General features: G+C 41.4%; 1 protein-coding gene across 2 annotated transcripts in view; it reads right to left on the minus strand.

The window, feature by feature from the left end:
• The window catches only part of APTX (aprataxin), a 55,638-nt gene extending 40,354 nt beyond the window's left edge, over positions 1-15,284 (minus strand). The window contains exon 1 of one of the 2 annotated variants that reach the window (XM_044305431.1): positions 15,158-15,284. In XM_044305431.1, the coding sequence (XP_044161366.1) occupies positions 15,158-15,210 (53 nt within the window). In that variant the 5' untranslated portion in view covers positions 15,211-15,284. The remainder of the gene's footprint in view (positions 1-15,157) is intronic. The other variant, XM_044305440.1, reaches the window with a different exon arrangement.
• Between the last annotated feature and the right edge of the window lie 3 nt (positions 15,285-15,287).

Below are 15,287 nucleotides of genomic sequence, written 5' to 3' on the forward strand. Positions count from 1 at the left end.
AGACAACGTCACAGAGCAGCAGGAAATGCTAGCAGGATGCTTGGGTGTATAGCAAGAGGAATTACCAGTAGAAAGAGGGAGGTGCTCATGCCGCTCTACAGAGCACTAGTGAGACCTCATTTGGAGTATTGTGCTCAGTACTGGAAACCATATCTCCAGAAGGATATTGATACTTTGGAGAGAGTTCAGAGAAGAGCTACTAAACCGGTACATGGATTGAAGGATAAAACTTACCAGGAAAGATTAAAGGAACTTAACATGTATAGCTTGGAAGAAAGACGACACAGAGGGGATATGATAGAAACTTTTAAATACATAAAGGGAATCAACAAGGTTAAAGAGGAAAGAATATTTAAAAAAAGAAAAACTGCTACAAGAGGACATAGTTTTAAATTAGAGGGGCAAAGGTTTAAAAGTAATATCAGGAAGTATTATTTTACTGAGAGAGTAGTGGATGCATGGAATAGCCTTCCTGCAGAAGTGGCAGCTGCAAATACAGTGAAGGAGTTTAAGCATGCATGGGATAGGCATAAGGCCATCCTTCATATAAGAGAGGGCCAGGGGCTATCCATAGTATTTAGTATATTGGGCAGACTAGATGGGCCAAATGGTTCTTATCTGCCGACACATTCTATGTTTCTAGGTTTCTAACTACTCAATACTCAGATTTTTATCTCGCATTCAGGTCAGTGAACAAGACAGACAGCCAATGGCGAAATCCCGCGCCTACGCTCTGCCTCGCTTGGCCTGGGCATGTGCACTGCGATGCCCACTGTGGGCATGGCTTGGCTGGAACATGCACAGTAGCTACAGTGATGCCGTGCCCACAGTGGGGATCGCAGTGGGCATGCCCCGGCCAAGCGAGGCAGTGCGTAGGCGCGGGATTTCGCTGGGAGAAGAGGACGACGCAAGGGAAGAGAAGGGCGGTCAGAGACAGAGGCTGGGATATTAACAAAAGAGGATGATCAGCCTGGGCTCCAAAGAAGTTAATGCCGCCCCTGGACTCTTGTGAGACCTCATTTACATATGAATAAAAGCCAGTTTTTGCTGCAGGTGAACCGCAGAAGAATGCAACAAAGGTACCATTTGGTTCATCTAAACTTAAGCCGGAACACTAAGTAAGCGGTCTATAATGTCCAAATGTGGGGACAGACTCCCTTTAATCCCATGAAGCATCTCTGGGATATGCTGGAAAAACTAAAGGACAATTTTTAAAAGTAAAAAGGAACTATACAAGAGGGAAAGACTATGGGCTGTATTACACCAACAAATTATCTGACCATTCTCTGTCCAATCAGACCAATAGTTGGTGTGTATAACAAAAGATCTGTTTGTGTAAACGGCCATCTGACTAATGATTGGCCAGATAATCTGTTGGTGTAATACAGCCCTTTGAGGTGCAGAGTGGAACTTTAAAAAGGTTTTCAGAGAAGAATTATGATAGCACAGTATTAGAAGCAATTATTCATGATGTGGGAATACACAGTGTAGCAGAACAGGGTACTTTCATAAGGGGTGGCTTTTGTGTTGGGTTTAAGCTACTAGGACACTTTGGAGACCATTGGTCCCTGGACCAAATCAATGTAACTCCAAAATGTTAGAGGGGTCCACCTACCATATTTTATGCTACCCAACACTATAATCCTGGGACTAGGACCGTTGTGACTTCCCCTTGTGAAGGTCTCTCCATGGCATTGCCCATGTGGTCTCCAGACCAATCTCCACCTATCATCGCGGAAGTAGATAGACCTACATTCCAGAAAATCGTATTTGAGGGGCACTCAAGTATCTGGGAGTTCTGAACAATAAAATATATCAAAGGTCAATATTTAATGTACACCAATATGGGTGACTACCACTGAGGAAGGGGAGTTAACCCAAAACACGTATTGTCGGAGTGGCCCAGCAAGCACTTTATGTGATGGACATTTTCTAAAGCTGCTATTTATGCAAGACTAATTGAACATCTCCATCTAGAAATTTACAGAAGCTTTGTCCGCAAATCCTAAGTGGAACGCAAATCTCAAGTGGAACGCACAGCCGAATACTATACTCCCCTAAGGCTGAGTTCACACGAGCGTGACAGATTTGGTCCAGATGCGTTCAGGGTGCGTTCAGTTAAACTCGCACCATTTTGCAAGCAAGTTCAGTCAGTTTTGGCTGCAATTGCGTTCAGTTTTTTCCGCGTGGGTGCAATGCGTTTTGATGCGTTTTTCCCGCGCGTGATAAAAAACTGAAGGTTTACAAACAACATCTCCTAGCAACCATCAGTGAAAAACGCATTGCATCCGCACTTGCTTGCAGATGCAATGCGTTATTAACGCAGCCCCATTCACTTCTATGGAGCCAGGGCTGCGTGAAAAACGCAGAATATAGAACATGCTGCGATTTTAAAGCATTGCAGAAGTGATGCATGAAAAAAAACGCTCATGTACACAGCCCCATTGAAATGAATGGGTCAGGATTCAGTGCAGGTGCAATGCGTTCACCTACTGCATTGCACCCGCGCGGAAATCTCGCCCTTGTGAACGCAGCCTTAGTGCATCTCACGCTGATCACGTAGATACATCTTAGTCACATGAGACGCCGCTAGGTCACGTGGGATGCCGCGCTACAACCGAGAGACCACACGGGATGCCGTAGTTGGTCCGAGCGGAGGGGAAAGAAGATACCCGGCAAGTTTCCACAAGCATAATTTTTGTATCATTTGATTGGAGATATTTATTCATAAGGAGGAGATGGACATATCTATTCGCTAGAGATCCACTTTCATATGGGATATTTTAAGTAGCGTCTCTTCAACAGGTGGCAATACTGCATAATTGCTGGCTCCACTGGGACATTTTACAGCAACCTATATATTTCGAATACCACAATTAGGCGCATTATACAGGTCCTTCTAAAAAAATTAGCATATTGTGATAAAGTTCATTATTTTCTGTAATGTACTGATAAACATTAGACTTTCATATATTTTAGATTCGTTACACACCAACTGAAGTAGTTCAAGCCTTTTATTGTTTTAATATTGATGATTTTGGCATACAGCTCATGAAAACCCAAATTTCCTATCTCAAAAAATTTGCATATTTCATCCGACCAATAAAAGAAAAGTGTTTTTAATACAAAAAAAGTCAACCTTCAAATAATTATGTTCAGTTATGCACTCAATACTTGGTCGGGAATCCTTTTGCAAAAATGACTGCTTCAATGCGGCGTGGTATGGAGGCAATCAGGCTGTGGCACTGCTGAGGTGTTATGGAGGCCCAGGATGCTTCGATAGCGGCCTTAAGCTCATCTAGAGTGTTGGGTCTTGCGTCTCTCAACTTTCTCTTCCCAATATCCCACAGATTCTCTTCAGGTCAGGAGAGTTGGCAGGCCAGGTCAGGAGAGTTGGCAGGCCAATTGAGCACAGTAATACCATGGTCAGTAAACCATTTACCAGTGGTTTTGGCACTGTGAGCAGGTGCCAGGTCGTGCTGAAAAATGAAATCTTCATCTCCATAAAGCTTTTCAGCAGATGGAAGCATGAAGTGCTCCAAAATCTCCTGATAGCTAGGTGCATTGACCCTGCCCTTGATAAAACACAGTGGACCAACACCAGCAGCTGACATGGCACCCCAGACCATCACTGACTGTGGACTTCAGGCATTTTGGCATTTCCCTCTCCCCAGTCTTCCTCCAGACTCTGGCACCTTGATTTCCGAATGACATGCAAAATTTGCTTTCATCCGAAAAAAGTACTTTGGACCACTGAGCAACAGTCCAGTGCTGCTTCTCTGTAGCCCAGGTCAGGCGCTTCTGCCGCTGTTTCTGGTTCAAAAGTGGCTTGACGTGGGGAATGTGGCACCTGTAACCCATTTCCTGCACACGCCTGTACACGGTGGCTCTGGATGTTTCTATTCCAGACTCAGTCCACTGCTTCCGCAGGTCCCCCAAGGTCTGGAATCGGTCCTTCTCCACAATCTTCCTCAGGGTCTGGTCACCTCTTCTCGTTGTGCAGCGTTTTCTGCCACACTTTTTCCTTCCCACAGACTTCCCACTGAGGTGCCTTGATACAGCACTCTGGGAACAGCCTATTCGTTCAGAAATTTCTTTCTGTGTCTTACCCTCTTGCTTGAGGGTGTCAATGATGGCCTTCTGGACAGCAGTCAGGTCGGCAGCCTTACCCATGATTGCAGTTTTGAGTAATGAACCAGGCTGGGAGTTTTTAAAAGCCTCAGGAATCTTTTGCAGGTGTTTAGAGTTAATTAGTTGATTCAGATGATTAGGTTAATAGCTTGTTTAGAGAACCTTTTCATGATATGCTAATTTTTTTAGATAGGAATTTTGGGTTTTCATGAGCTGTATGCCAAAATCATCAATATTAAAACAATAAAAGGCTTGAACTACTTCAGTTGGTGTGTAATGAATCTAAAATATGTGAAAGTCTAATGTTTATCAGTACATTACAGAAAATAATGAACTTTATCACAATATGCTAATTTTTTGAGAAGGACCTGTATATGTCGGCTATTGTTCCTACCATAGAACAAATTCCAGCGTTTTTTATATGAAGTTTTATTAGCGGACCTTATTCATATTTGTCACTATTTTTGTGTTATTATACTGTATTTTATATTACATTTTATTTGTCTTAGACACCCATATTGGTGTACATTAAATATTGACCGTTGATATATTTTATTGTCCAGAGCTCCCAGATACTTGAGTGCCCCTCAAATACGATTCTCTATTTTTGTCTTCTGGATCTGGGCGATTCTAGAGGAGTGCATCTAGTCCATAGGGGTCCCTCAGGTGAGCTGCTAATTTGCCTATTAGACCTACATTCCAGCCTCCATTGAAATCCTGCTGTGCACCATTATAGCCTTTTAAAGCCATGGCATAAGGTAAATGGACCACCTGTAGCTGGCTCGTAGCCCAGTTTCGTGCAAACCCCTTCTGATGGTTTGTGTACACACTGTTTACTGCACTAGGCTTGGGAAGTGACGTCCAATTTCACTTGCAGTACAGAATAGATCACTACGTGCCATTCTTCTATTCAGACTTCGTGCAGAGGTTTGCCTCTGTGCACCTCTTGCTATTCTTCCAGGTCATCATCGTTCTCCCAACAACCAGGAAATGGAACACTGAACAGTTCTGACATCTTGGCCTAGGAGGCCATAGTGATCTACCAAAGTGATAAACAAAGTTCTCTCAATTCAAGGATTCTGTCCCTCTCAGTTTGCAAGAAGAGGTTTTAACTGGCACTTCGATGAACAGGAGGCATCACTCAATCATCCCACATGACTTGATCAGATTTTTGAGTTTTCATGTGGCTAAAAAACTGCTTTCAATCAGGCTTTTATGCCCCTCCTACATGTCACATATTAGAGCTAGGTGCTTGAAAATGATGTGATCATCTGCAGATCTTAGCGACACCTGCTGTTGATGAGTATATACACCAATGAGAAGGAGCAACTGGAAAATGCTACAGCAGATCTCATTGGCAGGGTCCGATCCATAAATGCAAAGTCTTTCCCTTAGGCGTTCTGCTGAATTCCATCAATGCTGCTGTAGCAGGCTAGATCCCAGTAGGGTCCCATGGAGGCTGCTGTACTACAGGGGCCGGTGCCAAATGCAAAGTTGCATTTGGCGTGGAAAAACACTGTAGCCAGGAACTGAACGCTACAGTATCCAATACATGTGCCAATGATCCCATCTCTCACTTATCAGCTCCACAGTAGAATTAGAATACAGGTAGAACCAACTCCTGAGCCAGATTTGGGTTGTTCTAAGAGTACAGGTAAGCTCTTAGCACAGATCACCATCTCTGCTCCTGTCAGGCATTTAGCTGCAGTAGAAGGGCATGGTCCTGAGCAGATGTGGGGAAGGAGCTCACAGACTAAAGGCTCCCGCACTATGAAGCCCAGCATGCAGGGAGCTCACACTCCTGGCACAGATCATCGGTTTGGGAACTATCAGGTTTGCCACCTGGCCAGTAAATCAACAGCCTAGCTGCTATTACCATAAGGAGGCTGGTGCTGGTATTTAATATGGTACAGCTACATTATGTGATGGTAATTTTCAATACCTCCTTGCTATCAGCAGCTATATCTCCGACTGTATGGGGGCTAGCACTGCTTAGATTCTTAGCTTTAAAACATGACCTGGCAGTAGTATAGTGGGACATGTCTCGCCAAACTCAAAGTGACAGGTGCCCGCCCCTTTTTCACACAATAACCCCTCCCAGAAATGCCCTAACCCCACCCAGATCCGCCCATTTCTCCCCCTCGCCGTCCTAAACCACGCCTTAATGCCTCCCACTTTGAAATGATTTTCATATCATTTTATATGTCTTAATATAAATTTTATATCAAATGATAAGCTTTTTATATCACTTTATAAGTCATTATCAAATGATCAGCTTTTATTAACACTTTATATCCCATTTATAACATTTTGATACTGTTTTATACCACTTTTATATCATTTTATGATTTGTGACATGCCCGGGCATGTCCAAAAGACGTATGCTACATGTCCGGGTGTCTTTTAATTGTAATAGCAATAAAAATCAAGGATGACAAAATTTCAATCATTTTAAAAAGTTTTATTAATTTAATTGTAATGCTATGCTGGACTTGAATAATACAATCTTCTAGACAGACTGCAAGAACGTTGTCTTTACCACGACACAGACTCCGTCATATTCTTAAGTAGAGACGGTAATTGGACGCCTCCCCTTGGTGATTTTCTCGGCGATCTCAACGTCGCTAACACCTGACTTGTTAATTTTGACAGTTTAAAAGACCTTGTACTGGACTACTTACGCAACTCCGATCCAGAGACGCAGAAAACAATAGGTATCGAGCAAAACAGAATTTTTAGGAACAGAAAACGTTTGACTGTAGAGACAAGACCGTTACGTAAAACGCAAAAGTGCATCTACACAAAGAGACGTCTGACTGACGACTTTACAACGCTACCTTTCGGCTATTATTCATGGCGGTTCAATTTCGACACCCTTTTTCATGTATTTTAGCCCCTCAAATTCCGGAAAGAGGTTTTTGTTCAACATTTGTTAATACAAGCGAATATGTTAATGTCGCACAAACCTGATAACGTCATTTGGTTTTACGCTTGTTGGCAGAAATTGTACGATGAACTAACCCGTTTGTTTACAAATATCAGGTTTATAGAGAGAATACCGCAACATTTTACAGACGCTGATCTATTCCCGGCGGACAAGGTAAATTTGGCAATCGTTGATGATTTAATGGAGGCGGCTTGTGAAAATCTTGAAATGCAAAACGCATTCACCAAATACGTACACCACAGAAACTTGAGCATTATGTATCTCGTTCAAAATGTTTTTTGTCAGGGTAAGAAAAGCCAAACCATAAATTTAAACACTAAATACATGGTCCTTTTTAAGAACCCTCGTGATTACATTGGCACGGCAAATGTACCCCGGTAAAACACGTTTCTTTTTAGAAGCTTTTGAAGATGCTACACACAAGCCTTACGGCTATTTACGCATAGATTTAAGATCGGACAAGCCTGAGGAACGTCGACTTAGAACTGGTTTGTTCCCACCAGATCTTCCGGCGGCTTATGTGTGCAAAAAGAAGCTCTAAAATGCACACACCTCTACGGTTATTCACGGAAGTGTTGCTGCACCTGTAAAGATGTCGAACAGAATCCAACGTAATTAGGATCTTTTAAAAGCGCTAGTCAAAACAAATCTGAAGACCCAAAAATCAATATTACGTAACGCCAGTAATGATTTGATAGCTGCGAGATCGCTCTCAATATTCTTAAAGGAAAGATACCTCTTAAAGAGCGCCCAAAAAAAAAAATATACTGAAAAGGTGGCGTGCGGCTATAAAGAAATTAAGTGATAAAAAGTACCCCATTAAAGGAAAGAAGTGCGTTGTGAACCAGAGCGGCGGTTTTATAGGAGCGTTGCTCGGTTTTGCAATACCTTTAATCACTAGCTTGATAGCCAACACCGCCGGTGGTTCATAGTGCAGTATGCTGAGAAAATGTTCCTGGTTTCCAAAAGCGGATTGGACCGGCTTAAAAAACAGTTTGTAGAAACAAATGACATGAGTCAAACCGCCATACAGCGTTTAGACGATGAAATTTGCGAAATACTACACAGAAATGACCTTTCAGATGATGAAGAAATTAAGAGCTACACTACCGTGTTACAGAGATACTTGATGCTCAATAAACAGTCCGGTAATGAAATGTCAACCTTAACTCTGATTACACAGCCGCAACCCGATCAACAACGATTGACAAATGACGCCTCAATCAACCCCGATACTAAAGAGATACTCAACAATGTTAATATACGTTATAGAAAAAATGCTGAACTTTTGTTGAACAAACTGTGGCGCTCAGGTGACAAGTCATACTGCAACTCTAGGGGCGAATTCATTTACAAAGATCAAGCTATATCCGGTTCCAATATTATCGGCCTGATTCTCACAGCTTCACAGAGCCACGTCGTGTCTAAAGCGCCTCACGGTTGGGATAGTTTTATGTAAACTATCGCAGAGCTGAACATTCGGTCAACCGTTATCGGTAACAGAAGAACGAGAGAACTTTTCGATACCCTTTGATTTTCGAACCCTTTGATGCTCCTCATACTCCTTTTAGGCAGCCGTTGTTTGTAACATCGCCAATAACGCGGGGGACTTTATTACCTAAAAAGAGAGCGTCTCCTTGGTCACAGACGGCATGGTTAACGTTGTAAATTTTTTACTTTGAATGTATATAAAATATATTTGTATGTAACGCATTATGTTTTTATTTGTTTTACATAAAAAAAAACGTTTTACTTTGTATATAAAATGTGTTTGTACGCAATGTCTTGTAATGTTTTACATAAACTGGTTTTACATAAACTGTTTTTAAATAAAATGCAGTCCGCTTTTTTCTTTTTACAATAAATGCACTATCTCTATTTTAGTTAAAATTGCATAAACAGTTGGGTCCCATTGTTTGAAGGACGCTGCTTAAAAACGTTGCTAAAATGACAGGTATTGCCGAGATATTGAGAGAACAGTACTATACGCCGAAAGCGGTCGGCTCTTATGGCGGCGTAGAGCCCTTATTCAGAGAAGTACGAAAATTTGGAATAAGAGAAGCTGTAAAAAATTGGTTGCGCAACGAGGATACTTACACACTGTACAAACCTGTTAATTTAGAAGAAACAAAGTTATGGTTTCTGATATAGATGATCAATGGCAGGCCGATCTTGTTTCAATGATAGATTTTTCTAAAGAAAATAACGGTGTAAAATACCTGTTGACGGTCGTTGATATTCTTGCGAAATACGCTTGGGTATCCGGACTTACCAATAAATCCGGGACGACAGTGTTGGCGGCGTTTGAGCAGATATTTAAGTTAAGTGGCCGAACCCCTAGGAAACTACAGACTGATCGGGGTCGTGAGTTTATAAACAAGCCTATGAGACGGCTTTGTGACGCCTATAAAATACATCATTTTTTAACTTCAAACGCAGTTAAGGCGTCGTTAGTTGAGCGTTTTAATAGAACTCTGAAAACCAGAATGTGGCGTTATCTTAGAGAACAAAACACGTACACATACATCGACAAGTTACAAGACCTGGTGTATAGTTATAATCACACGTATCACAGAACCATAAGGTGTCGACCCGTTGATGTGACGAAAGAGAACTCTTTAACCATTTGGAGAAATATCTACGGATATTACGCAGCTATTAAAAAAGATAAACCGTTGTTAAAAATAGGCAATCACGTCAGAATTGTTCGCTATAAGGGACCGTACTCTAAGGGGTATGATCAAACCTATACGGACGAGATATTTATCATTTACGCTGTAAACACTAGGGGACTCAGACCCCTTTATAAGTTGAAAGATCTGGCTGACGAGCTCATTGAAGGTTCGTTCTACTCTGAAGAGGACCAAAAAGTACCCCTCGATAACGGACGCGTTTATCGGATAGAAAAAAAATTGTGAAAAAGAAGAAGAAGGTTAGGGGAGAAACTTTGTATTTGGTAAAGTGGGTCGGATACCCCGAAAAGTTTAACTTTTGAGTGTCTGAAAAACTGTATGTAACGAAATTGCGCTTATACGCGTTCATGCCTTGTGAAAGGTTGGGCTATATATTGGGCCTTCAGGGTTATTCGCGTGATCGCTCGATCAAGAATGTAGACTCTGAGCACATCGTTTTGTGCTACAATGACTCTGGTTTACCTGTTTTAGAGCGTTCCGTGGACGCTGATTTAGCTTGAACAAAAGATAATGATTCTGTACCTATAAAGAGAAAAATTCATCCCGATATTAACACCTTAACGACCCAGGACGAGAATGCTTGTCCTAAATCGATGGCACTTAGCGCTAGAGGATGAGCATTCTCGTCCTATGGTCCTCCCTTCTCTCCGCGTGCGGTCCCGCGATCAGCGGAAGAGATCCGGCTGTTACTGACAACCGGATTCCTGCTGCATCCACCAGCATCGGTGATTAACCCCTCATATGCCGCGGTCAGCGATGACCGCGGCATATGGGAGGTTTGTGCTCCCTCACCTCATCCATCGGTCCCCCCACTGCTGTGGCGGGGACTCGATGGTTGCCATAGCAGCACCAAGCCATTCCAAGGCTTGGGGCCTGGCATGTACGGAGGCCTATGAGGCCCAGCCCCCAGGCTGGGTCTCCTAGGCAACTGTTAGCGTCTTACAGTGTAAGACACTAACAGTTCAATACAGCACAATACAGATGTATCGTGCTGCATTGAAACAGGGATCAGACCCTGCAATGTTGAAGTCCCAGAGTGGGACAAATAATAAAGTTAAAAAAAAAAAAAAGTCTATAAAATGTAAGTTTTACAAAAAAAAAAAAGTTTCAAGTAAAAAAAAAAGCATCCTTTTCCAAAAAGAAAGTAATGAAAATTTTAAAAAATAGGGAAAAGATATATAGATATATTAGGTATCGTCGCGTCCATATCGACCAGCTCTATAAACATATCACATGACCTAACCCCTCAGATGAACACCATAAAAAATAAAAACTGTGCTAAATAAACCATTACATCACAAAAAGTACAACAGCAAGCGATCAAAAAGGCGTACGCCCACCAAAATAGTACCAATCTAACCGTAACCTCATCCCGCAAAAAATGAGCCCCTACCTGAGACAATCTGCCAAAAAAAATTAAAAACTATGGCTCAGAATATGGAGACACTAAAACATAATTTTTTTTGTTTTAAAAAAGCGGTTATTGTGTAAAACTTAAATTTAAAAAAAGTATACATATTAGGTATTGCCGCGTCCGTATCGACCGGATCTATAAAAATATCACATGACCTAACCCCTTAGGTGAACACCGTAAAAAATAAAAACTGTACTAAATAAACAATTTTTTTGTCACCTTAGGCTTCGTTCACATCAGCGTTCAGCCTTTCCGTTATAGGAGCAGGAGAACGGAAAGGACGGATTGGGCACATAAATGAGACGAGCGGAGCCTACGGACCCCATAGACTATAATGGGGTCCGTTAGGTTTACGCTCAGAAGATGATTTTGGAGTGGAGACGAAAGTACTGCATGCCCCATTAAAGTCTATGGGGTCCGTAGGCTATGCTCGGCTCAGTTATGTGCCCAATCCGTCCTTTCCGTTCTTCTGCTCCTATAACGGAGCAGGAGAACGGAAAGGCTGAATGCTGATGTGAACGAAGCCTTACATCACAAAAAGTCTAATAGCAAGCGATCAAAAAGTCAAATGCACCCCAAAATAGTGCCAATCAAACCGTCATCTCATCAAGCAAAGATAATCGCCCAAAAATTGAAAAAACTATGGCTCTTAGACTATGGAAACACTAAAACATGATTTTTTGTTGTTTCAAAAATGAAATCATTGTGTAAAACTTACATTAAAAAAAAAATGCATACATATTAGGTATCGCCGCGTACAGGCTCTATAAAAATAGAGCGACCTAACTCCTTAGGTGAACACCGTAAAAAAAATAAAAACTGTGTAAAAAATGACATTTTTTTGTCATCTTACATCACAAAAAGTGTAATAGCAAGCGATCAAAAAGTCATATGCGCCCCAAAATAGTGGCAATCAAACCGTCATCTCATCCCGCAACAAATGAGACCCTACTTAAGATAATCGGCCAAAAATTGAAAAAACTATGGCTCTTAGACTATGGAGACACTAAAACATGATTTTTTTTGTTTCAAAAATGAAATCATTGTGTAAAACTTACATAAATAAAAAAAAATTATACATTTTAGGTATCGCCGCATCCGTGCCAACCTGCTCTATAAAAATACCACATGATCTAACCTGTCAGATGAATGTTGTAAATAAAAAAATAAAAAAAACTGTGCCAAAACAGCTATTTCTTGTTACCTTGCCTTACAAAAAGTGTAATATAGAGCAACCGAAAATCATATGTACCCTAAACTAGTACCAACAAAACTTCCACCCTATCCCATAGTTTCTAAAATGGGGTCACTTTTGTCGAGTTTTGTCAAATGGGACATGGTGTATATATAAAAAAAAAAAAAAAAAACTGTCCAGCAAAATCTGCCTTCCAAAAACCTTATGGCATTCCTTTCCTTCTGCGCCCTGCCGTGTGCCGGTACAGCAGTTTCTGACCACATATGGGGTAATTCTGTAAACTACAGAATCAGGGACATAAATATTGAGTTTTGTTTGGCTGTTAACCCTTGTTTTGTAACTGGAAAAAAAAAAAATTTAATGGAAAATATGCCAAAAAAAGTGAAATGTTGAAATTGTATCTCTATTTTCCATTAATTCTTGTGGAACACTTAAAGGGTTAACGACGTTTGTAAAAATCAGTTTTGAATATTTTGAGGGGTCTAGTTTCTAGAATGGGGTCATTTTTGGGTGGTTTCTATTATGTAAGCTTCACAAAGTGACTTCAGACCTGAACTGGTCCTGAGGAAGCAAACTATACGCGAAACGCGCGTTGAGGAGTATCTTCACCTTGCCCGCAGCCCCTGCATTTTGGTATGTAACATACTCATGTAGTGCACCTTTCGGCTTTGTCAAATCTGATGATTAGAGCCGCATTACTGAGGCACAGATTTACATGGAAAGCATGCGTGCAATTGATTTGTTTGCCTTGGTTCAGATCCCCTCAGTGTGATCCATTTCTGCTGGGAGTTCCCAGAGAATATAGTGCAAGGGGGTAAATCTCGGCAATATTAGTGCTATGGGTCTGTTGAGAAGGTGATTTATAACTGTGATTTGTCCCCGTGTACACATATTTATGTACAATAATACATGTTGTTTTACTGTGATATAAATAAAATGTTATTTTTTAATCTCAGAAATCTGATGTGGTTGCACTCTTTTTTCGTTTGTGTGTTGTCATATACTTGAGTGTACCTCTTGAGTTAGAGACCGTTGATGATGTCTGGTCCTTAAAAAGTTGGTTTTTGAAAATTTCTGAGAAATCTCAAGATTTACTTCTATGTCATTGCAAAAATGATCCTAACATGAAGTAGACATAGTGTGAATGTAAAGTAAGAACTATTTGTGTAGGTATTAATATGTATTATAGAAGTAGAGAAATTGAAACTTGAAAATTTGCAAATTTTTCCAAATTTTTTGCAAATTTTTTTTTATAAATAAAAATGAATTTTTTTTTTACTCCATTTTACCAGTGTCATGAAGTACAATATGTGACGAAAAAACAATCTCAGAACGGCCTGGATAAGGCAAAGCGTTTTAAAGTTATCACTACAGATTTGCAAAAAATGGCCTGGTCCTGAAGGTGAAAATGAGCCCGGTTCTTAAGGGGTTAAAGTTGGATTTTATACAATGTTTGTTTGTACTGACATCATTCAACATCAACTTGTCGGCAATAGTTACGTTCAGCTTTTAAGAACTGTGGAATTAAGCGGTAAAAATACCGAAATAGTCAAACTAAACCCGTTAAATTCAAATACGGTAAAATTATCGTACGATTACACTGTAGACCTCGCGCTGTGACGACATATTAAAATGTCTCAGAGTGTACGGCGACCTGGAGACATACACACATTATTACATAACGCACGCCGTTTCAGGGCGACAAATTCATGTACGGTTCGGGTCTCGCGGGTTTATTTAGTGGTTTGTTCCGACAAGTCGTTCCCCTATTCGGAAAAGGCGTAGAACTTGTAAAACCGCACTTAAAAATGGACGCTAGGAATATAGCTAAAGATGTTGTCACTACAGCGTCAACTGCCTTTATGGATCAAATAAATAGGCTTGCGCAAACGCAGGAAGGCGCCGACGTTGTGCAAATTTGCAAGAAAACACAGAAAAGAAAGTGCGTCCGCGACGCCATAGTCCTACTACATTTTAATAATAAAGTATCGCCACCTAAGAGACGTTGTCACCAGAAAACAAGAAGTCATTCACTGGGTGACATCTTCTAATCAAACACTATGGCTTTTGTACATAACGCGTCAGCAGAGTACGCCAAATCAGAGCTGGATATCTTTCAAATACCGCCTACGCAAACAAGTATTGAAAAATCGCTTTATGTAGAGGTGCAGCTGATCACCACAATCGCCGACAACGCGCCTTTGGAATTCTTCATCTCAGGCACATTTTGTAGTCACTTTCATTTTTGTGGCGGTTTTGAACACAGTGGGGAAGATTTTATAAATCTAGTTGCACATAGCAACCAGATTCCATCTTTCATTTCCCAAAGAAGCCCTTAAAAAATGAAAGGTGGAACCTGATTGGTTGCTATGGGCAACTAAGCCATTTTAGCTAGCTAGCGTCTAGTATGGTTTTCTTCATGGCGGTTTTCCCTCATGGAGAAGGTGATGTGAAAACTCCAGCATGCTGTGAGCAGGGCCTAATCTTGCTGAGCCACCCCCAGGACGACCCCTTGGTGCACACCTCCTTCCTGCCATGCCCCCACGTGGAGGACAATGATGGCTGCCTTTCACCACATCATTTACAGCTCTGCCCTGATGTAACTCAAAGACAAACGTCCACATGAGTTAGCGGGTTGGTAAACTTTACCACTACGCATGCCCGTAACGCCACAACCACCCAGAGTACACGTGCCCCCACACGACAAGCTCCATACATTCTTTTAATTATAACAGTGTATAAATGAAGACTTTTCTTTCAGTCACGTGGCCACTCACCTCTTACCTAGTGTTCTGCTGACAAACCCAGAGGGGCGGAGCCTAAAAACCATTTACACCTCAGCACTGGACAATTTAGCGCGTACGTGTCGACGTTGCGTTCCAACTGTCACCACGTAGAACGTTGCGT

Source organism: Bufo gargarizans, chromosome 1 (genome assembly GCF_014858855.1).
Source record: "Bufo gargarizans isolate SCDJY-AF-19 chromosome 1, ASM1485885v1, whole genome shotgun sequence".
Lineage (NCBI taxonomy): Eukaryota > Metazoa > Chordata > Amphibia > Anura > Bufonidae > Bufo > Bufo gargarizans.